Raw genomic sequence first — 23,222 nt, 5'->3', positions numbered from 1 at the left:
AAGCGTTGACTGTGACATCATTTGTTCGATTAGAAGAAAAATATCAACACGTCATCAACATTTAAGGAGTATTATAGTTGTTTTCGTAATTGTAAACTAAAAAAAATAATTTTATTCATATTTGTAATGATGTAAATATGACATCGAATCTTCGAAACACGGACCGAAATTTCCTGTCAAACATTCATGTGATATTTCAATCACGTGACATATTCATTTGTGAAGCTTAATTTCCGGAAAACTTGCACGAATCGTCCGGTGTGTCTTCGGTCCAAACGGATGATTCACTCACCCATAACTTTAAATTGGCACTAAGAAATCCACAAATAAATTGTGTGGGTTTTTTTGTGAGTTGTCGTCGTGTGTTGTTGAGAAGTCAAGAAATGTATTACGTTAATTCATTTTTCTTTCCTAAAACAGAATTTAAAATTCAACAATAAAATATTTTTTCATAATGGAGGTGCAATATGATTAAGTGCAGTGTTAGTTTTTGCCAGAAGAGGTCACTGTTGTTCAAACGTCAAAAACTGGCCCTGTTTTCGAAGCCAAAATGGTTCATTTGCGCGTCACTACATGTTTATGTTTTGTTTTGTATCTATAGAAAGGTGCTGTATATTGACATAATTACCGCTTCGTAGTTGAAAAAGGATGCTAGGTCGCAAATGGCCCCCGGGCTGTAGTTTGGAGTAAAGTATAAATGAAGCAATGAGCTAAACAGGATGTTTGAGTAATATTTATTGCACCTTCCTCAGAACACTCAAAATGTTGCCTAATGACACAAAGACTTGACAAACTCGTGTTGATGACGTCCGCTATTTCTGTGAGTTAGCTGTTGATATTAAGTCACCATGACATACACATTTATTGCAACTGTATGAACTAATTTTACCACGAGGACAAAATCTGATGACAAAAACAAAACAAAACATTTTTTTACAGGCACTTCTAATTGGAAAATGGAGTCGTCTAGTTTGTTGCGTTCAGGTTCCTCCAATAAAGTTCAGAGTGAACTTATTTGACATTTGTCGCTGACCTAATTAGCAACACGTAAATTACAACTTCATTAGTTTCGCTTGATCTTAATTATAATGTAACCGTTATTTCCAAAAAAATTGTTTGCACAATTGGGGTTGCGTAAATAAATCCAGTAGTTTAGCGATGGAAGCTACAAATCTATCTTAGGAAAGCTACCCAAGCGCCTGCATGCTTAAATGTGCAAACGTTGCGATGAATGACAACATGATTATGTAGTGCATAGAATCAAATAGAAGCTTGAAGCTTGATAATTCCAGTGATTCTCAACCAAAGAGCCATGCAAAATTATCCAATTTTACTGCATTTGTCCGACAATTATTACGTGACTCGATTTGTCTATATAAGATAGCTACATATACCGGCAGGCAAAAAAAAATGTAATTAACCATTCATACAACAAAATCCCACTGTTTTGTGCTAAGCTAAACACGCTCAGATTTCATGTGAAGTCATTTGGGGAGAAAAGTGAGATGAGATTATTATTTTAGTATACAGTCACTGATTTACATCATTTTTCCTGGTTCCTATCTTCTGTTGTTTCTAAAAAAAAAAATCTTCGCTGCGTTCGTATGTTTTTCACTCCCTGTCACAAGGTGGCGCCAAAGCTCGGAAAATGGAAAGTAGTAAATGGTGTTTAGAGCTTCCTTTTTGTACATGTGGGAGGAGCTTAGTTTAGCATGGGTTGTTAGCGATGGTTTGAGGTCAGTTTTTTGCTCTGGCAAAAATTTAAAAGCCTTTTTGTTTTTTAGTTTTGTCAATTTGAATTGTGAAATCGTAAGAAAGTAATTGATTGATGCCGAATAAAAGTGGGAAAAAATCGTAACATTTTAAATAATGAAAAACTACTGACTTAGAGGGTGGTTCCAAACTTTCGAGTGGTACCATAAATGTAGCTTTTACGACTACATAACATGGCAAAAATGGCCACAAAGGAGCAATTTTATGTGCTAACTTTACCCACAGCACAAAAAAACAAAGAATGATGGAAAATGTCTTTCATGACCATCACAAAATGTGTGCTTTGCTTCAGAAAAAAATGTTGAGAAACACCGGATTATACTACGCTGATTCCCAATTTTAGCGTTAGCTTCAACGCAACTCAGCAGCTAATACCAGCATTAGCGTTAATTTTCCGATGCATATGTGTGTAGCTACTGAAGCACGAGGAGCTAATGGATGTAGTGGCTTGACAACATTATTCGGCTTGGACGTCATCGTGTTGGGGCGTGGCCAAAACGCGTTCCGTGTTGTTCCCGAGGGCGGGGTCCGCTTGGGGTTCCAATGTGGGAGCTGCGGAGGTGGAGCCAGTGGCGTTGGGCGCCCCCTCCGCCAGGACTTGAGCTGAAGTGGGGGCGGGGCTCAGGTCGACCAAGAGGTGGGAAGAAGAGGGGCTAGGGGGCGTGTCGGTGGGTGTGTCCGAGGGTGCGTTGGTGGGCGCGTTCGAGGTGTTGGATGAGGTCAGGTTAGTGCTTATGAGGGAGGCGGAGTCCGTGAGGGGATCCAATGGTAGGTCGGCGGGAAGGCTTGGGGACGTTCTGGGGTTGTGAGCTGGGGTTGGCTCCTGTGGATCCGAGCATACTGGCGGCCCCTCGGAGACGTACCATACTTCGTTGTGCCTGTTGAGAAGCTTTAAGGGACTACACACGCAAAATAAAATAGGACATAGTTAGCCGCTAATAAATAGTGATGTTAAAATGAAGCTTCATGAAGCATCTATATTTTGACAGACTACAAAGACTGACCATACCATTTATAAAAAAAATTGTTTGCTAATAAATGCAACCTACTTGGATAGAACTGATGCTAGTGAACGATTTGAGTCGTTGAAGGTTAAAAAAACCAAATAACTTTAATTACTAGGCCTTTAAAAGCATTTACAAAGTTCGGAAAAAAACACATTGTGTATAGTTTGCAAAGTGTGTGCACAACGGTACCAGTGTACCTTGAAAAATGTCCTGCAAAAGTGTGTTTATTCTGCAGACTAACGATACGCAATGCGGACACCTGTCGTAGCCGACGCCGTAGTGGTAGGTGTGGTTGTAGGATGCCCGCACTCTTTCCAACTCTTTGGTCAGCAGGTGCGCATGAAGCCGGGACGTCACCGACAACATCCACCCTCCGTAACTGCGCACGTAGACGTCCATCTCGGGCATCTCGGTGAAATACAACTAGGAGGTAAGCAGAGCTGCAATGAATGACCTTATATCTCAATGATAAAAAAGTGAAACCTCATCAACCACTTGACAACTTGCGAAATTGGCATTTTTAGCCGGAAACTTGAAGTCATAATTAGCATTTCGTTTTGAACAATTACAAAAAACGCAATTTAAATCAACTTTCAGCAAACGTTTATTTTTTACAGCGTTTACACAGGCTTCAGCTTATTTTGAATCTGAAAAAAAACAATGGCATAAAATGCATCAAAATATGTCAATCATTATTCAAACTAGAAACATTTTTGACCAACAACCGTATGATGCTGGAAAAAATAAGAATAAATATCAATAAATGTAAATTTACTATGAACATTAACACAATATATTAAACAGTTTAAGCAGAGGAAAATGGTATAAAATATTGTGCTGTTTTTTTCTAAATCACACTAATTATTAATTAGATTCATAAAAATGCTGTTGACAGCAATTGAAAACGATTGGAACTCCCACACAGACTTTGACAATGACAGCAACATTGCACCACCCGGTGGCGTGGATGTTACATTACAGTATTATAGTTACATTACACAGTGCAAAAGATTTGAAAAGGACTGGCTGGCGCAATGAAAATGTTTTACATTTCTGCTGCATTTAAAATCAATAGTGCCATCTAGTGAAGTGGAAAAGTACTACAAGCACTTCACGAGGCTTCATTTTAATTTCTCACCTTATCATTGGTGGGCGCGGGTGGTTTGTCTTGATAGGCTTGCGGCAGCGGGAAGTTGAGCGTGTAGATGGCCGGCTCCCACATTTTGGTCTCCTCTGGGATTTTAACCAGCACTGGCGCCGTCATCTCCATCTGGATGCCTGCCGGCAAAACAGCTCACTTTAAGGCATGGGGATCCAAAGTTTTCAACATGAAATATGTTACCTGCTTCATTGGCGCCGGTGATGTACTGAAAAAGTCTCCTGAAGGCCATGGCGGCACCCACGCCCATGAAGTAGGCCTCGGCGTCGGTGGACACCCAGCGGGTGGGGCTGTAGCGTCGCACCTAATGCAAAAACACAACTGCTTAACTTGAAATCGCTCAAGTCATTCAATCCCAAAGACGTATATTTGCGTTTTTGTCAAGTCCACACATTCAATTCCGAATTCTTAGTCATATTTTTTTACTATTTAGCATTTGGCTAAAGGAGTGTGTAGAAATTGCTGGTACTAAATGAATAAGTACTAAAATAATCAACTACTATAGGTTATTAAGTATTGAAGAAGTAATAATTAGTAATTGAGTACTTTAGTACTCATTACCAAAAATCATCACTTTAGTACTTTACTTTAGTACATTACTTTAGTACTTATTCACCTAGAGTAATGTTTTTTGAGGCATATTCATACAATGAACAATAAATAGAATAAATTACATGTAATTTAAGAATCTATAGAATGGAAATCATAGTACAATAATTGGGTTATATATATATATATATATATATATATATATATATATATATATATATATATATATATATATATATATATATATATATATATATATATATATATATATATATACATACATACATTGTTTTTGATAGGTTTAGCTTTTTGATTTTGTGCTTTTGTAAAATTTTATTTCTGCTGTCCTCACACAACTTATTTGTTTTTTCAAATGCACTCACAAAATAAATGTCAACAGCAGGCGACGTCACTCACTTCATACTCATCTGTTTTGCAGACCAACTCAAACTCCAGACATTCCTTTGACTCTGTGCAAAAGCTGCTGTTGGTGCTCGGGCTGCAAGAGGACACTTTGATATTTACTCGTTCAAATAATCACAGCCATTTAGTGTATCAATCACCAATACGTGCAAAAAGAGTCAGGCACATCTAAAAGCACAGCATGTACAATGGTGCCTTGAGATATGAGCAACCCATCGTAATATGGGGAAGGATTTCCCTTAAAATAATTCACATGCATGTTTATATACCGTGTGTGTGTATATATATATATATATATATATATATATATATATATATATATATGTGTGTGTGTGTGTGTGTGTGTGTGTTTGTGTGCGATTTCCACGCCTTCACAAATGTGTGCATTAATCATGACGTCATTTGTAAACATTCCATTCTGTCTGTGACGTATTGACGTAAAATTATGGTCCAACTTACCCAACACTTGCTTCCGTGGTAACCACGAGGACCAACACAGCCAACACCGACAAGAAAGTCCTTCAAAGAGGCAAAAGTGTCAATTTAGAGAACTTTAAAAATATGTTTGATACAACTAAAATTTTCTAATGCTTAAAATGAGAAGAAATTTGAGCACAAATGGTGCAGCACCACATGTAGACTCACAGTATACTTGCAGGAATATTCGTTGTATGAGCTTAACCTTCATTGTGTGATCATGTGTAGTAAGACATTTAAAATTGTCTAAACTAAGTATTGTAATACTTAGTTTAGAAAATTTGAAACCCTTACTGTATATTGAAATCCTGTTTGGAAACATTGACCCTTTTTAAAACCCCCATCTTAATTTAAAACCTTCACCATTAAGTACAAAATCCTATTTCGAAGCTCTCCTACTATCTTTAAATCATTGTTTAAAACCCTAACTAAACCCTTAATTTAGGGTTTAATTAGTGTTCTTTTAAAACCATAACATGCGTTTTTTTAAAATAATTTTTTAATCCTAGTTTTGGACCACACCCTAACCTAATCCTGGATTGAAACAATAATTTGAAAGATTATACCAGTGGGAATCTTCCTAAAATGTGCTAGCGTAATACTAAAACACATTGCAAAACATCAGCGATGGATATTTGAGTACAAATGGTGCAGCACCACAAATAGACATACAATATACCTGCATACATATTTACCACGTATGATAAAAAACTATTATTACTGTGGTTTGTTGATCTTCCAAGAGTTTCTTTCTTTGTATAATTATTCAAAGTATTATACTGCCCCCTGCAGAATTCCAACGCGCAAAGAAACGATGCACGATGCATGACGCACAAACTATTTTATTCACAATCCTTTATCACTCTAATTTACTATATCGTTTATTAAAATATTTTTTACTACATTTTTTAGGGGGGGGGGGGGTGCTGGAACGAATTCAATTTATTCATTTCTAATAAACAGGCTGCGTATGGCGCATCGTCACTGCAGCAAGAAGGAAACGCTGTCCTACTGCTGCATCATCATCCTCTCTCCTTTTCTCCTCCGAAGCCAGGGACAAAGGCATTTTGAGGTCAAACGAAGGATCAGCATGTAAAACATCTACTTTGCTCCAACCAAGATTCCAAAAATTAAAAATCTTAACCATTTTCAGATGTCTATTTCATACAGTTTGTGCACGCTTGCTCAACAATGACGCTAACGTAAACTTGACCATGACGCAGCAGTGGGGACAAAAAAAATCAAAAAACAAAAAAAAAACAAAGATCGCGTTCGAGTTTTCTCATGCTGAGGATCTAACAGCATCTGTCGAGTGTGTTGATGGATGCGTGTGTTGTTTGCCACTTACATGGTCCCGCGTGTGTCTTTCTTGCAGAGAATGGAGACGTCGTGATGATAATGCAGTGGTGCCGGTGGAGGTGTGCTGCACTATGACGCACCAGCAAACTCCAGAACAGCACCGCAGCACGCTGACGAGGAGGAGGGGGGGGGGGGGGGGGGGGGGATATCAATTATTTTTTGCAAAGCCCCCCATACTATAAACAAGACTATAAATAAATGAGAAAAATGAGAATACGTAAAATTGTATCTTTTTCTCAGGTTTTGTAAAATGTTACAGGTTAGTCTGAAAGTGATAAAATAAATAACACTAACAAAGTGCATCAAAGAGCCGACAATTAAAACAAAAATAGTCCTTATTAAAGCTAGAAATATTTTTGACCAAATGAACCGTTTTGCGCTGACAAAAATATCTTCGCTATTATGCTAGCTACAGTATATATTAAACTAGGTAGTAAGCTAATCATACATACAATGCCTTGAAAAAGCATTTCCAACAGATGAATAAGTCATAAATTCGAAGATAATATTGTGCATGAATATATAACGATGGGGTAGCCTAATTAAGATGTGACAATTGACTTGTTTCCGCCATTTTTTATTGCACCATTTTTGAGCGGATTTCATCTTTAACAATGATTACTATCAACATAGTAAACAACTTCCGTAAGAGAATAAATGTGAGAGGGGACCCGGGACCAGAACACCATCTTTATTATTGACAGGTCACAGACATAAGAAAAAAAAAATCTGTAAAGTTTATTCATATTTGACCCATAATAAGAGTCCTGACCAAAGCGCACACACGTGCATAGGAGCGTGTGCGCCGTCATGTCAGCGGTCACACTCTTCCAAAGAAACTGAAAGCACACTCAAGTGCTTCTCGTGGGCTCTCTCTATCTCACATTATTTACACTGTTCAATACCAAGAATTGGTCGATACTTATCAATAAAATAGGCATCATATCCAGAGTAATAGGCTTAAAAAAAAAAAGCAGGCAAGCAATGATGTGGTCACATTTTACAGTGGCTCCAAATAAAGGAGGGGGAAAACCAAAATGGCGCTTGGGCATGTGATGAATAATTTGGACTCTCATTAGAGAATACTGGATTTGACCGATTCCAAATGGGAAAGATATGACAGATAATGAACGTGGCTCCGGCCAATCAGTGGGCCCTGAATTTTTGCGACTTGGCCAGTAAGGGGGGACCTGAGCGCGTGAGGGGAGGGGCTCCTTGTGTTCTCGGGAACTGCACGCGCACCGTCGATGAAGGCTGATGCGCAAGTACCGTGTTAAATAGAAATATACACACACACACACACACACGTCGGAAAAACTAAAAAGGGTCTTTGGAGAGAGTGAGGCCAAGCCTCTCGTTTGTCCGTTTGTCCAAAGACGCACAAAAATGTCTCGTTGCATAGGGAAGGAGTTTTTGAGGAAGGGGAGGCGTCGGCAGCGGGTTGGGTGAGAGAGCCTTGGTCCATGTGCGCGAGTGCCACGCACTGCCAGCTGGTCACATGATTGGTCACTCCTCCCCCAAACGAAGCCCTCGAAAGCCCACCCACCCCCGCTCACAAGGTGGCCTCCTTCTGCCGCTCGCGTCCATTGGAAGTCTTCTTGACTTTAGAAATGCCTTCCAGGGCACCCGACTCCGTCACGCTGCACGGAAGGAAAACGAATTCAGTCATTCGCAACGTCAACTCCTTCAATGCCATTGACGGATAAAGACGTCAATATTTTGTTTTGACTGCATTTTTACCACCAAAGGTTTATCTATAAATGACATGAAAACTAGGATGAGGTTTTCAATTAGGGTTCATGTTTCAAATTAGGATTGTAAACTCAGGATGAGATTTCAAAGTGGGGTTCTAAACTTAGTTTAGGGTTTCAAATAGGGGTGTGCCAAAAATACTGATTGTGTAAGAATAAAAAGTATTTTTTTTTTTTAAATTCTTGAAACCGTACATTTCATCCATCTCCTCGTCTTCTTCATCCTGGGGCAACTGGAGGTAAGGATTGTTGGAGGCGGGCCGGAATTTGTAGCCCGTCAACACGAAGAAGATCAGAGTGGAGACCTCCACCAGGAACTGGGCGGGGAAAACTCCCGTTAAAAACATCACCACAACCAATTGATTTGCGTGTCGTATTCAGGGTACCTCATAGCACCACTGCCACCGGAAGGGCATGGTGGCCTTCAGCAGGATGGCGATGATCCTCGTAAAGTAGATGTAACACACAATCTGAATGAGGAACAAAATGAATCAAGCAACTCCAGAGAAAACAACAAACAAGGACTGGAAGGCCAAATCCCACCATGACGTAGTAGTGACGGAAGAGCTTGAGCTTCTCCAAGTTCATGGCAGCTGGAGGTCAAAGTCCAATTTAAATTCGTCAGTCGCGTGATTTCAATCCATTTGACAGATTCATTTAAGACCCTCACCTTTTCCATCTGTACTTGAAGCCTCCTGGAGGTGACGGATGGACCTACAAAAGAAATGTATAAATATTTTTTCATGCATCCATCCATTTTCTACCACTTTATCCCAGAGTCGGGTCGTGGGATGTAATGTAAATATGTATAAAAATGATGAATTTTTATCTGTATACTTAATATTGGATTTGAATTTTATCAATAGCTCCAGTATAAAAAATGATATAGCGGGTTCTGCATCGGCTTTCTTTTCGCGCTGGCAACTAACCAGACGACAGGGAACAGGATTGCGCCGCAGCAGATGAGGTCAACAAGGAAGAGGATCTCCATCCACAGCGGGTACTCGCTGGAGCCTTCCTCTGTTGACTGGATGATGATGTAGGCCACGTTGGACAGGCACTGAAGGAGAGAACACGCCAGCGAGTTAACAACTACAACAAAAACACCTACAGCACCTTACAAGACAAATTTCACCTGCAGGGGGATGACTATCATGAAGATCTTCTTCTCCTTATCAGACAGAATGTACTTGACAAACGCCCAGCCAGTGCCGATCAAAGCCAGTGTGATGAAGAGCAGTGCCCCCTTGAGCCTAGGAGGGGGAGTTAGGACACTGCTGTAATACAGTACACCGAAAGACACTCTGGGCAGACGTTTGGGGTAAAGTGAGAGACGGCAGGCTCACAGGTGAGTGATGTAATACATGACGGCCCAGCCTTCGATGGGATGCCCCTCTGTGTTGATGAAGTGATAGTTGATCTAAAAGACAACAAGAAAGGTTGCATGGTGGTGAAGTGATACTTAAACTTGAAACGTTACATGAGAAGAACTCAACAATGGCCACCAAGTGCACACAATGGAAGTTGTCTCACTTATTTGCAAATACTGATATTTGGCAAGGGAAAAAAAAGTTAACAGAAGACATCATTTAAAAATATATACCATCCATCGGCCACCACTTTATCCAGGGTCGGGTAGCGAGGGCAAAAGCTTGAGGAGAGAAACCCAGACTTCCCTCCCTCTAGCCACTTCGTCCAGTTCCCCCGGGAGGATCCCCAAGCGTTCCCAGGCCAGCCAAGAGACATAGTCGCTCCAGCGTGTCCTGGGTCGAGCCCGGGGCCTCCTCCCGGTTGGACATGCCTGGAAAAGCTCCCTAGGGAGTACTCTGGGATGCATCCTAACCAGATGCCTGAGCCACCTCAACTGACTCCTCTCAATGCAGGGAAGAAGCGGCTCAACACCAAGTCCCTCCGGGATGACCGAGCTTCTCATCCTACCTCTAAGGGGGGGGGATCCCGGAAACACAGCGGAGGAAGCTCATTTCGGCCGCTCGTATCCGGGATCTCGTTCTTTCGGTCACGACCCGCAGCTCGTGACCATACGTAAGGGCAGGAACGTTGATCGACCAGGAAACAAAGCTTTGCCATTCGCCTCAGCTCCCTCTACACCACAACAGAGCGGTACAGCATCCGCATCGCGGCAGACGCTGCACCGGGTAAGTAAGTCATATCAAAGATTGACTTTATTACCAGTGGCTTTGTCATAAGTGCGATGCAATTTTCTGGCAAAGCTTTGCTCTGGGTCATGGATAGTTGGCTCAAACTATTTCACAAAGGCTACATGATTGAAATAATGTTGAGAGCCACTGATTTACACCCCTAAACCATGTTTTTTTCTTTTTGCATGAACATGGGTAAATGCAGTGCGCAGTGTGCTTTAGACTCACGCTGTGGAAAACTAGCGAGGTGGATTTGGTGAAGGCCAACGCCGCCATCAGCCAGTGGATCTTAAAGACGCTGTACCTGCAGAAATCGGTGATGATTAAAATACATCCTTCAAGTGCAAGACCCGCTTGCAGTCATTTCCTATACCTGTGTTTCATCAGCGTGTACACCCAGAGCATGGCGGCGGCGAAAAAGACTCCGGCCATGCAGATGTAGAGGCGGGAGAGTGGGATTTCTGCCGCGGACAAAAAGCCTTCGGGATTCTTCTCGGTCATCTCCAGCTGTGGAAGACACACCGTGTAAATGAGTGGGAAGAGATGGCCAAGTTGATGGGTTACATGAGATGACTCACAGTGAAGGAGTATGGCCGGTTGATGCCAGGCACAATGTTCTGGCAGTAGTAAAAATTCAGGTTGTACAGGCCTTCAGTCAGCACGCCCAAAAGCAGGTGAAACTGTGGAAGAGGAGGTGGTCAAGGCCAATCACTCAAACGCACGCGTCAAGTGCCGATGTATTTCGAAGATGCTCTTACACTGAAGGCGTAGGTGTCATTAACTTTCTCCAAAGCAAGGGTCAGCTTCTTGTGGGACGCCAACTAAAGCCAAACACACGTTACAGCAATTTTACAACAGCATCAGCGGACACACAAGAAACTTAAAGTCACCTGGAATTCAGTCAACGTCTTTTCCGTCGTCTTGTCTTCCTTAGCTTGTTCCGCAGGCTCTGCGCCTATTTTCGACTTTACCACATCTGCTGTTTTGTCTGACGTCTCATCGTTGTCTTTCGCCTTCTCCACCGGATTATCTGGAGTCTCAGCAGGAGCCTCCCGCTTGGGCCGGTCACCTGAATCACACAAAGAGCAAAATTTAGACAGAATAGCCTTAGGTTTAGTGAGTAATCAAAGCAGTTAAAAAAAGCTCTCAAACCTAAAAAGTGACAAATAAAAATTATGGTGGAACCTAAATTAAATAATGTAAATGCCACTGACCATTCTCTGTGGCCTGCACATTGGCCTTTGGTTTGCCAGTCAATCTGCCGTCTTGATCTCCAAGGATATGAACGTTAACACTGCAGAGCGAAAACAAGGACGTTACAAATCCTCTCACAATGCCAACTCACCCACTCGAAAACACAACACACCTGAGAGTGGTGATGTCAATAAGAAAGAGGATGAGAGGTTCATTGTTGGTGACTTTAGTGACTTTGAGAGGGCATGTCTCAGTCTCCACCTGATAAAAAAGGAGGGGCACATAAACAAATGAAATGCTAAATGATGACCGCCTGCCACATTGCATTGCACATTTTTTTCCAGAAACCATGCGTAGTGTATTTCATAAAAACCCACCAAGGACAGCTGATTTTATACCATATGTGTAAAAAGCTTCCTCCAAATGTCATGTGACTAAACGCAGCAAAACAGGTGAGTCGTTACATTCGCAACCTGAGGTGAGTAAATGGCTGCCTCTTTGAAGGTTTTGGAGGCAAGTAACTTTTTGTGTGGTCGTGATTACCAGTCACCGGACCAAGGAAATTCCAGTACTCACTGCATAAGGCAGGATTGTGTTCACAAGGGCCCTGGAGAGACTGAACCCGACCTGAAATGCAAGAGAATGTGTAATGAATTACAAAATAAAGACAACAGTAAAAACATTCAGCACATGTATCACAAGGGGGCAGTGACGAACAAAACGGCTTGCACTTGCAAAAGACAGCTCAGTGTAACACTTCTTACCGGGTCTGTGGTGTAGTTGACCAGCTGGTGTGGGAGGCGCAGCGAGTGGAGGTTCACATCCAGAGTTCCATTAGCGTAAAAACCAAAAGTGTTTAGGTGGACCGAAAAACGAGTTTCATTCTGGCGATAGATACACACAAAAATAGGACCAATCACATATGACGCACAAACAATTCCATATCATTCACTGTGCGAATGCTTACTGAGGAGGGAGCTGAAAAATGCTGCTGAATTGGATAAATTCTAGATTCTAATTTTAGATGACGAACAACCATCCACGCACCCAATCACACTCAAGGACAGTTTAGTCAGTCCAATACACCTTGGACAATTTTTGGGGTGCGGGAGGAAGCCGGAGTGCCTGGAGAGAACCCACGCAGGCTTGGGGAGAACATGCAAACTCCACAGAGGAAGGCCAGAGCCAGCTGGATTCGAACTCGGCTCCCTTAACTGTGAGGTGGACGTGCTAACAGTGCGCCACCGAGCTATCCTAATCAGATACAATGAAACACAAATATTCAGGCGAAGAAAAATTCCCCAATCCAAATTTGCGGTTGTACAACTTGAGTGCCGTCAAGTTCTGGTGCTGTAGTGTCTCATTTTGGATACTGGACAGCATCCACGTAATGACATACATGACAGAAGACGTTTGAAGTCATGACGACACATTGAATCACTGAGCACTAACTGCTAAGCTATAAATAAAGTTAAAAAGAACTACAAGACTAACCACTTATAATACTGCACAAACTAAAGTCAATTGTCTGATAGTGGCCCAGGCGGTGACCACTGTCCAATTTGATGCTCTTTGGGGCGATGGAAGGATTTTACCTGCGCTGTGTAGTTGCACGACATAGCTGGGTGCTAGTGACATGCTCTACATTCTGTCACTGAAGTGATCAGCAAGCTATGTGCTCAAGTGTGACAAATGGTCACATTTGCTTGTAAGCTGCGGTGCTTGTCTGGGCATTGCTTGCAAAAGTAAAGAATTGTGTGTACTGTAATGTACATTGTTGTTTGGTCATGAGAAAAACTGCAGAGGAGGACTGCATTAGTTGTTATCTGAGCATTGCCGCTAAAAGCAGCTCGGGACAACGCGCCTGTTAACAGTTCTATTTCTTTTGTTTCATAAAGAAGCAGTCAGGCGATCACAACCGACCGAATCCTTTTCCACACGCAAGGGTGTTACAGTATTGTGGACAGTGGTGATGGATTCAGTCCTATTCATTTTTGTATACCGTACTTTACAAAAAAACTTTACAGGGTGGAAAAAAAAACCTCCTCTAGTGCTGGATCTGGCCTGCGAGCCGTTTGTTTTTACACCTCTGTATTAGAGGAAGACGGGATTTAATGCCATCACCTACACTTAATGACATGGATTGTGATGTATATTAACTAGTTTTTATTTTAAGAGTAAAACTTTGATGTTTTAAAAAATACATTAAAAAAAAACAATAAAAGAGCCATCATGTGAATTTGTATTTTAAAGAGCCAAAGGTCCCATAGCACTAGCCATCAGATCCATGAATGCATATGACCTTAAGTCAGCATTTAGTGCAACTATCTCTTTATGATTCTTATATGACAAATTTTCTGACAATGAATTTTTGGATCCTAATGACAGTAAACCATAATATTAATAAAAAAATACAATCGTGAAAACACGATTACTTTTAACTCCGATCAAAACCAACCTAAAACAACAACCAAACAAAACAGTGAACTTTACGATAATTCCCTTTCCGAAATATAAACGCTTTGGGTTCAACACAACCCGCCCAAAATTTAGGAAAATTGAGAGCAGATCAGAAAGATAGATCAATTAACCCGGTTATATACTTCGATATTCTTTTTTGGGCGTACAATACGCGTTTTAGCTAAATAAAGCTAATCTCGAGGACTGCTAACTGTCCGAGCTAACGCGGATATGGCTCGACGCAGTTTTTTTGACTTACCTTCAGGGTGAGTTTGTGTATCCTTGCCTTACTGCCGTCAAGGAGAAAAATTAGTAGCAATGCAATCAGGACACCAGTTCGGTACGTTACAGCCATGTTGTCACAGAAAGAAAACCTATGCTACGAGCCGAAACGGTGGACGGAACGGCTGGCAGCTCCCCCGGTTGCTAACCGTCTCAAAACAACACACCAGGGGCAAGGTAGAGAGATAATAGCCGTCGAAATTTAGGTCAAATTGCGTCGTGTTGTCAAACGGTCGCCACTCGAGTGATAAGGTGCGTGTTCATGGCGTCGAAAAAGCAACGGCGATGTATGACTCTTAGCATTTAGCAATTAGCTCATCTCGCTTCCTGGTGCCGGACTCGCACTATGCCAAACTACCAACAAGGAAGGGATGTGACGTCACCAGTCCTGGTCACGCGTGTGACACGCCGAAGCGACAAAACAGCGAAAGTGCTGTTAAATTGACGCACGTGTTTAATAAAGTGTGTATTTTTTGTTTCGTGACGAATGTTTTTCGATTTACTTCTAAGCAGTGGAATGTGAAGGAGCTGAGGCGGTTTTGGTCATGTGACTCTTGTTGACTGACAGCGGCTTCCGGCTCCACGTCCCCGTCTTGGGTGCAATGATTGATGACGTCACACAAGTTTGTCAAATCTGACACGTGTACTTTACCGAATTACATCACAATTACATTTTAAAACCTTTATTAAACCAGTAAAAATCTATTGAGATTTACATCTCTTTTCAGCAACGTCAGAGTTCACAAAACTCTAGAATAGCAGGAATAGTGAAAAGTAAAAGATAAAAAATCATGACTATAAAATTGATAACAGTAACAATAATAACCGCAGCAATAACAAAAATACTTGCAATTAAAATAATCCATTAATTACAAGAACTAGTGATCCTTTTAAATAATACAATTTAAATTTGAATTGAATAGTCTTTTTTAATTAATATTTATTCCATCGTGACTAAAAACTTGTTGTATGGAGCATGAGGATAGGACAAACACTACCTATATATATTTTTTTAAATACCTATAATTTATTAGTCATAAAACACGTATACATTTCATTGGAAGTGGGTAGTCCAGGGGCTGAATTATGGAAAATATGTAGAACTTTGAATACTCTGAAAATATTTTTTTTAACACAATAAATCCGGACAAAGTTCTATCTCCAATACATGAATTGTTAAAATTGGCACCCAGCTAGCCTCCAAAAAGACATTTTTGTAACCAAAGCTGTAAACAGTTAAAAAGTGATGACACCAACAATTGTAACGTCACAATTTCAATTTCCTACGAATATGATCCACGATGTACTGGTACTTTTTAAAAAACATGCTATTTTACTGAAAATTCAAAATGGCCTCATCACACACGTCTCATGAAATCAGATTTTTCAAAGAACGACACTGCATTTGATGTCATATCCGAGCATAATTAATAATCACCTGAGAACAAATCTCTATAAGCCCCCCAAAAACTGATATTGTGATTAAAAATATCATTTTGATGAATCATTTCACAATGATTGGTGGTTGAAAAAGTGGCCTGGATCATATTGAAAATTTGACCCCCTTCTGAAAAGGCCATCAAACTCCAGATATGGAAACACCTCTGTGAATAGACTGTGTATCTGTTGATCATTTTTGAAGTCTATTGTGAAGCTCCATGCCTTCTTGCCCAGTGTGCTGCTGCACTCCACACCATTATTCTTGACCCTCCCTTCCTTCCTCCCCCGATATACCAACAGAGAACGCCCATGGTGCCTTTGAGAGGCCAAAGCAAAGGAATTGCCTGATCATCAGCTTCACACACACACACACACACTCCCATAAAAGCCTCAAGTCCCTCCAAAGTCTCACAGTGAGGTGTTGCTGCTTACACCAGTTGGATTTGCGCTGCTGCTGCTCGAGAGAGCCGAAGATACAGCAGTACGTGAAGGATGTGCGCCCCAAGGTCGATCAAGGTCACTTTGCTGCTTCACTTGTTTTGTTCTGGTAAGTAACATCAACAATTTGCTGGGATGACTCCCCTGAAGGCAATTGGAGTTGTGACAAGATCAAAACCACAGAAAATAATGAGATTTTGTCGTACTGGAAGCAAAAAGAACAAAACTGCAATATGAACGAAAAATATTTTAGTAAATCGCAGCGCACTAAGGAAATTGCTGCAGTGAGTATTTGGGTAAATTAGGAAATGTTGCAAAACCAACCTAATTTTGTGATGTCATTTTCAAATGATCATATCACTCACGTCTGTTTTTGTTGCGAAAAAAACAAACTGGTTAAAAATGTGTTTTCCATTTTAAGATTGAATATACAACAGATTCCCCTCCTTTTCAAATTATTGATTTACGTGAAATACATCTGTTTATCACAGGCATGGAGGAATAACTCATCTTTACTTCCCAATACATGTTAAAAACTAGCTTGCTTTTTTTTTTTTACCTGTATATTGACATGCCTATATTTGTGGTATTTTACCTGTATATTGACATATGCCTAATTTTGTGGTATTTGAGGACACTCAGAACATTTTAAACAGCAGACTTCCTTTGTTGAAAGCTTTTTTTGTGTGACATTGGTCTAGGTGATAAACAAATGTCATTTTTTTTTTGCTATCTTTTGCATTTTTTGCTATCCGATACCCATATCTATCTAATTCCATGTATATAGTGTTCATTAAAAGAAAAAAAATGTTGCAATTTGTTTACAATGAGCAATACACCAGTACAATTTACATTATTTTACATGTCAATATTGTTTCAGTTGTTTGAAATGTACAGTATTACTAAAAACGCTTATTTAGTCTGACAACATGTCATTTTTTTTCGGTTATTAATATCATCATACTTCAAATAAAAATAAAGCAGTCCAGAACCATGGGAAAACTTGCGGTACGTACAAAATCTCGTACACAAGCAGAATCGTGAGCACGAGGAGGGAGGAGAAGGCGCTCGGGGTCCAATGGAACAATGGTAGTAGAAAAGAGGAGCCAGTTCTTTGGAGTTGGGCAGGGTGTCCTTCCTTCCTTAGAGGAACACATTGGGTGTATTCAGGCTGCAATAAAACAATGGTGCACAATAGATCATCTAAAAAGAGTCTGATTTCACGAGATGGCAAAATTCAATTGACCTTTGTCTGCTTTACGCAACAATGACTCGTGTTGATTTCCAGTTGCAATGGAAAATGAATTAGTTTTTCATTTCATTTCAGTCTGAATGAGCGCACTGGTGAAATGGGCAATTTCAGCTCTACGCGCAGGATAAAGAATATATGACTGCCAATATAGTCATATTGTTTTGAGTTGCTGTTTCTTTTGTTCTTTTACTCAAAGCGCTAAATCTATATAGATGTGCTAAGTGGTTTTCCAAATAGGGACATGTGTACCCTGTGGGACTTCAAGGGGTAAATATTTAAAACTACGCTTTGAGATAGAAAAGCCAGAAATAAAACACAACATTACACAATCTCTCTACTGGAGTTGCTGAAAAAAATACGCCTTGAAATTCCACAACAAATGTAAATCCAAAGTGTAAGAAATCAGACAGGAATGGTGCAACGCTCTTTTTTTTTTTTTTTTCATCCAACAATGTATCACAATAGTTAGAGGGTCATTGGCTGAAAAAATATTTCACAAGGGTCGAAGAACTGGTATAGATAAATGATCGATGGATGAATAGGCATTATGTACTAGCATTAGCATTAAGCTAGCATGCGCAACGCTAACCGTATTTGTGTGTGTTGCGTTGTTTTAAATATGCAGTGTGTCACTTTGTTTCATTTAACAATAACTTTGAACCAGGAGAGGCATTAAACAGCCTGAAGCAACTTTTTAGAATTGTTCAAGTGATTTTTGAGTTCTCAGCGCTACAATGCAGCACTCAGATCAAAGCAAAAAATAGAAAACGTCAAACTTGTCTCAAAAAACTTATTTGTCAGGTCACTTGGATGTCAAGGCACCACCTGAACTTTCTAATCACTATTACATCTTTATTTATTCCATTTTATTTGATTTTCCTCCCTCCGGACAGCTACCTCATCTCCTTTTTCCACGCACACGCCTGCTTTTCTCCTCCCCTCCCAAATCTCACCACCCTTTCCCACAATGGTGCCGCCTCGACCTTCGCCCTCGCTCAGCATCCCTCCCGTCATGGAGGACCAGGTGGATTTGGTGGATGCCTCGTGCTCTCTGACCTTGTCTCCTTCCAGCCTGGTGGTCAGGTAGGAACCCGACTACCGGCTCTGTACGATATACTCCATTATTACTGGGGGCGCAATGGATCGATAACGAGCATCCTTTAGGTTTGGAGATCCAGTCCAAGTCAACTGCTCTGTGCTGAAGAAAGAATTTTCTCTGCTGGGATGGGAGGTCACACTGGTAAGGGACATCGGCATTCCATACTACTGCGATTGGTGGCTGAACAGTTTCATGGATGTGATTCCAGGTGGCTCCGGAGCCCACCGTGGATAGCTTTCTGGTGTGGCGTGTGGAGCAGATGACAGAGTGGAGTATTTCCCCCATGTGCTATGCGGTTTCAGACCTGGAAGGACCCTGTCACCTTCATCTCCCAGTTCTTGTTTACAGTAAGTATGAATCAAAAAGATGCGGAGGAATACATATCATACAAAAACGATGCGACATAACAAGGGAGGGGAAGAGACACAAATCCCGCGTGATGAGATGCTTCACGAGATTCAGTCCACGGGAAAAGGACAAGATGAGATTTTTTGCAAAATTTGGAGTTTGCGTGTTCTCCCAGAGCCCAACTGGGTTCTCTGCGGGCACTTTGGTTTCCTCCCACACTCCAAAAACAAGCATGGCAGGTGAAACGGACACTTTAAATTGTCCTTAGGTGTGATTGGTTGCACGAATGGTTGTCTGCCCAATGGTTGTTTGTCCGCTTCAGGGTGTCACTGGGAAGACAGCTGGGATAGGTACCAGCAAGCCAGCGACCCTTGTGAGGAGAAGTGGCTAGGGAAAATTGATGGATGAAAAGTAAATCCAATGCAATCCATTTTCTATAGCCGCTTTTCCCACTGGGGACACCCTGAACTGGTTGCCAGCCAATCGCAGGGCACACAGAAACAAACGACCAATCACACGCACAATCACACCTAAGGACAATTTAGTATGTCCAATTCACCTGCCATGCATGTTTTTGGGGAGTGAGAGGAAGCCGGAGTGACCGGAGAGAACCCACGTGGGCTCGGGGAGAACATGCAAACTCCACACAGGAAGGCCGGACCCAGGTGGATTTGAACCGGGACCTTTGAACTGTGAGGCGGACGTGCTATTCACTGCGACACTGAGCTGCCCTCTCTATAGCTTCTAGCTAGCAGCTAATTTATGCTATAGATGCTGCTCTAAATGGTTAATAAAGTTGTTTTTTTAGTGCCATGAAGTGGTGATTGAATGAGATTTAATAACTTTGCATTTTGTCACGAATCAACCTGGGAGGCAGGAACAGTTTGTGCAGTAGAAAGAGGCCCCCCCCCCCAAAAAAAAAAAAAAAAAAGTCGCATGCTGTGTCGGGATGAGAAATCTCTGGTGTTTCAATTTCACGAGATCTCATCGTACAAGATCCATGCAATCTTTTTTTCACTATTGTATTTTTCTGATGGCATACAGGGATATCAGGCTAGCTCTTACATCCTTTCCGCAGAACCCCCAGACAACGTGTCCCTCAGTTTCGTTAACCACACAGGCTCACTGTTAGAGCACAGTCGCTACACCCTACGGTGCACCGTCCACAACGTTGCCCCAGCTGGGTACCTCCTCGTGACCTTCTACAGAGGCCGAACCCAACTGGCTCTACGACATTCAAACATGACAGAGAAGACACCGGTGACTGAAGTATTCACACTAGACATCGTGGCCAGAAGAGATGATGATGGCGCCCACTACTGGTGCGAGGCTGAACTACAACTGCACCTGATGGGAACGCAGCAACGTGTTGCGGTGGCATCGGAGAAAGTGATGACTGTTGTCCTTTGTAAGTGAAAGACAATTTGTTTCTATATCGCAGTAGTTGATATAGATGAGGAGCAAAGGTCCACAGATGAGACGTATGATATTGCAAACCTAATTTCAAAACAGGATACCATATCATGCATGCCATCATTTTCCACCACATTTTTTTGCAGTGTTTAACAAATGTGACACTAGGGCTAGACAATAAGTCAAATTTTCAATTACTGTACATTGTGAATTAACAAAAAAGAAGAAAATGAGCTAAATTCAAGTTTGTGGAAGTAGCCCAAGTTGGGTTGGTAGTTTACAAGACATGTTCACAATAGTTACGGTTTAATTGTGGAATTAAAGCAGGTTATGGACATGCTATGAATAGCCTTTTTTTGCACACATAATGAATGTGAAATTTGTGTTATAACATTTAGATTCAAAATCCATCATTGCAGGGCTGTCTTTAGACATGTGCCACCCTTGGCACATTTTTTTTTTTTTTGGCACCCCCCCCCATCAACGATTCTTAAAATACCGTATTTATATCCTTATTGGACTTAATGACACTTTTGACACTTTTTTTTTAACAAACAAAAAATAAACAGACCAGTTATGTTGCTCAATACTGGAATATTTTCATTTCAATTGACAAATTTAAGTTGAATACATTCTCTTTTATTTAAAATGTAAAGCCAATACTTTGGCGCCCCCTGGTGTCTGGGGCTTCTAGCATTTACCTAGTTTTGCCTAGTGGGCTGGCCTTCGGCATGATTGCCTGAACATTTTGCACAGGTTTTATTTTTGACTAAAGTTACCTTCTTTATGTATGGGTGTTCCGATCGTATATTGATCGGATATCAGCCAAAACACAGTTGAGAATAATATTGGTCAAAATCCAAACTATTTGTAATCATTTACAAGTTCCTCATTTCAGACTATTATTCAATGATTCTTTGTTGTTCCCAAAGTATACACAAAGTAAGAGCTAAAATGAGTCTGAGGTACATTTTTAAAGTGTTTTACTGAAATTATTACTTGGTATCCTTTTTGTATATATTTTACTCAACCACAGCGTAGTACAACAACAGTACTTTCTAATATTTGAGGTTAAATTTATGTAAGCCAAACCATTTGGTTAAAAATAGATCATTTTACAGCCCTAACTGTAGCTTACATGGTAAGGGTTTCATAATTGTCAGGTTTGCTAATATATTAAGAAGTGTTACGGCACCCTTCTGTTGGGGTGCCAAATTTAAACTAGGGACCGAAAAAAAGAAAAAAAAAAACCCTACCACCTCAAACTGTTTCGCAGAACTGTTATTCACACGCCTTGTCCTTCCCCCAGTTGGCCCACAACTGCTTTGTCCGGCAAAGCTGCAGGTAAAGATGGGCGAAAGCTTGCACTGCGAAGCCAGAGGAAACCCCGAACCATCAGTCATCTGGCTCAAAGATGGCCGCCTGGTTATGCCGCCAACACATTCAACAAGAGCGCACGCGGGGAAATACACCGTCTTGGCTACAGGACTTTTCGGACAGACGAATGTTTCTGTGGAGGTAGAGGTGGTCACTAGCAGAGGTCTGTTTTTGTTTTTGGAATTTACACTTGAGCATTTCAAATGTTTAATAAGTCCTTGTCTTCCCTTCATAGGTACCACAAGAACTCACAAAAGACATTTCATTCTGGCAGTCCTGCTTGCGCTGACATTTAATTTGCTGTAAAACAACCCAACGTGGTTTGTGATTCAAGTCTCACTGCTGTTAGGACAAAGTTCTCCTGTGGGAGGAACATTTGTCAGGGAGTTTTGGTTTTCATCTTTGTTGTTGTGTTCACACTATAACCGGATACAAGGAATCCTTTTTAACTCCAAGAGAACTACTTTCCAGGTACTTTTTACATGCCTCAAAATTCCACAAGTATAAATAAAAGTTACTTTAGTCATGGTTGAAAATGTCAAACCGTCAAGAAATGTTTTAAAGTTTTAACTAATGATAGTGAGACAACTGCTCAATTAAAATGGCTTCTACTGAGACTATATCAACAAGCAATCAATTATTTCCATCACAGAATGAAAGTAATGAAATATTGTACATTCCAGGAAATGCTAATAATCTTTTATATATGACATACCATAAAACGTGTTTACCAACCCTGTCAAATTTGAATCGGATTAAAATATTTGAGAGGCAAAGGTCTAATAGTGTGTGAATATACACACACACACACACAAACACACGCACACAAGCCTGCGTTGGTCCCAAAAGATTTTCAGAGAAAAAAAAAATAATTTGGGGTGTTTGCACGCCCCAATACAAACATGTTTATAGGGTTAATCATACAACAGTTTTGATGAGTCTGAAAGTACCTGGAAAGCAAGCGATACAAATTCTAATATAGAAATTACAAACATTTAGGAAAAAAAAAAAACTTGGGGTGCCCAAACATCTCACGGGACTAACGCAGGGATGAAGTAGGAGTGGCCAAGTAGAATCTACTTTGTCTCCCCTTTTTGTGTGGATCAGTCTTACTTGACATATTTAACTACTGATTTTGTAATGTCAGAACAACCTGTTATGTACAATGTTTGTAAATATAATAATTAAACAATCTGGTGTGATTACCGCATACTGCCCTGCCATCATCTTTTTTTTTTTTTTTTAAACTGTCATTGATGCTA

General features: G+C 40.8%; 3 protein-coding genes across 3 annotated transcripts; 1 reads left to right on the top strand and 2 right to left on the bottom strand.

Annotated features, from left to right (window-relative positions):
* Positions 1-718: 718 nt before the first annotated feature.
* On the bottom strand, positions 719-6,876 carry soul5l (heme-binding protein soul5, like). The gene is made up of 7 exons (XM_088420271.1): positions 6,737-6,876; positions 5,371-5,430; positions 4,906-4,987; positions 4,123-4,243; positions 3,919-4,058; positions 3,040-3,203; positions 719-2,672 (listed from the first exon to the last, which is right to left on the bottom strand). Coding segments are annotated over exons 1-7 (1,011 nt in total). The 5' UTR covers positions 6,739-6,876; the 3' UTR covers positions 719-2,230.
* Positions 6,877-7,417: 541 nt separating this feature from the next.
* gpr108 (G protein-coupled receptor 108) lies at positions 7,418-15,049 on the bottom strand. The gene is made up of 18 exons (XM_088420444.1): positions 14,571-15,049; positions 12,616-12,735; positions 12,428-12,478; positions 12,024-12,112; positions 11,872-11,951; positions 11,548-11,726; positions 11,416-11,478; positions 11,236-11,337; positions 11,031-11,164; positions 10,886-10,961; positions 9,845-9,918; positions 9,634-9,751; positions 9,428-9,558; positions 9,169-9,212; positions 9,042-9,091; positions 8,885-8,968; positions 8,694-8,815; positions 7,418-8,387 (listed from the first exon to the last, which is right to left on the bottom strand). Exons 1-18 carry the CDS (start codon positions 14,664-14,666, stop codon positions 8,300-8,302), a joined length of 1,701 nt encoding a protein of 566 aa, XP_088276570.1. The 5' UTR covers positions 14,667-15,049; the 3' UTR covers positions 7,418-8,299.
* Positions 15,050-16,428: 1,379 nt separating this feature from the next.
* LOC148421489 (intercellular adhesion molecule 1-like) lies at positions 16,429-23,170 on the top strand. The gene is made up of 7 exons (XM_088419566.1): positions 16,429-16,580; positions 18,617-18,806; positions 18,888-18,963; positions 19,031-19,169; positions 20,249-20,578; positions 21,893-22,123; positions 22,196-23,170. Exons 1-7 carry the CDS (start codon positions 16,526-16,528, stop codon positions 22,264-22,266), a joined length of 1,092 nt encoding a protein of 363 aa, XP_088275692.1. The 5' UTR covers positions 16,429-16,525; the 3' UTR covers positions 22,267-23,170.
* Positions 23,171-23,222: the final 52 nt, after the last annotated feature.

The sequence above is a fragment of the Hippichthys cyanospilos genome, chromosome 7, assembly GCF_059441005.1.
Source record: "Hippichthys cyanospilos isolate Australia breed blue-spotted pipefish chromosome 7, RoL_Hcya_1.0, whole genome shotgun sequence".
In the NCBI taxonomy this organism is placed as follows: domain Eukaryota; kingdom Metazoa; phylum Chordata; class Actinopteri; order Syngnathiformes; family Syngnathidae; genus Hippichthys; species Hippichthys cyanospilos.
Note: the sequence above shows the minus strand (reverse complement) of the source record. Positions and strands in the feature narration are given on the sequence as shown.

What these genes read in the sequence shown, in the direction of transcription:
- soul5l (XM_088420271.1), bottom strand. An exon ending in GCAAAACAGATGAGTATGAA is followed by an intron (nt 4,244 to 4,905) that starts GTGAGTGACGTC and finishes TTTTTGCATTAG; the next exon opens with GTGCGACGCTACAGCCCCAC. An exon ending in CCGCGCCCACCAATGATAAG is followed by an intron (nt 3,204 to 3,918) that starts GTGAGAAATTAA and finishes CTTACCTCCTAG; the next exon opens with TTGTATTTCACCGAGATGCC.
- gpr108 (XM_088420444.1), bottom strand. Translation starts at nt 14,666, where the DNA reads ATGGCTGTAACGTACCGAACTGGTGTCCTGATTGCATTGCTACTAATT. An exon ending in ATCCTGTTCCCTGTCGTCTG is followed by an intron (nt 9,213 to 9,427) that starts GTTAGTTGCCAG and finishes TTTCTTTTGTAG; the next exon opens with GTCCATCCGTCACCTCCAGG. An exon ending in GGTGGCAGTGGTGCTATGAG is followed by an intron (nt 8,816 to 8,884) that starts GTACCCTGAATA and finishes TTCCCCGCCCAG; the next exon opens with TTCCTGGTGGAGGTCTCCAC.
- LOC148421489 (XM_088419566.1), top strand. Translation starts at nt 16,526, where the DNA reads ATGTGCGCCCCAAGGTCGATCAAGGTCACTTTGCTGCTTCACTTGTTT. An exon ending in CCTTCCAGCCTGGTGGTCAG is followed by an intron (nt 18,807 to 18,887) that starts GTAGGAACCCGA and finishes AGCATCCTTTAG; the next exon opens with GTTTGGAGATCCAGTCCAAG. An exon ending in AGAGGTGGTCACTAGCAGAG is followed by an intron (nt 22,124 to 22,195) that starts GTCTGTTTTTGT and finishes TTCCCTTCATAG; the next exon opens with GTACCACAAGAACTCACAAA.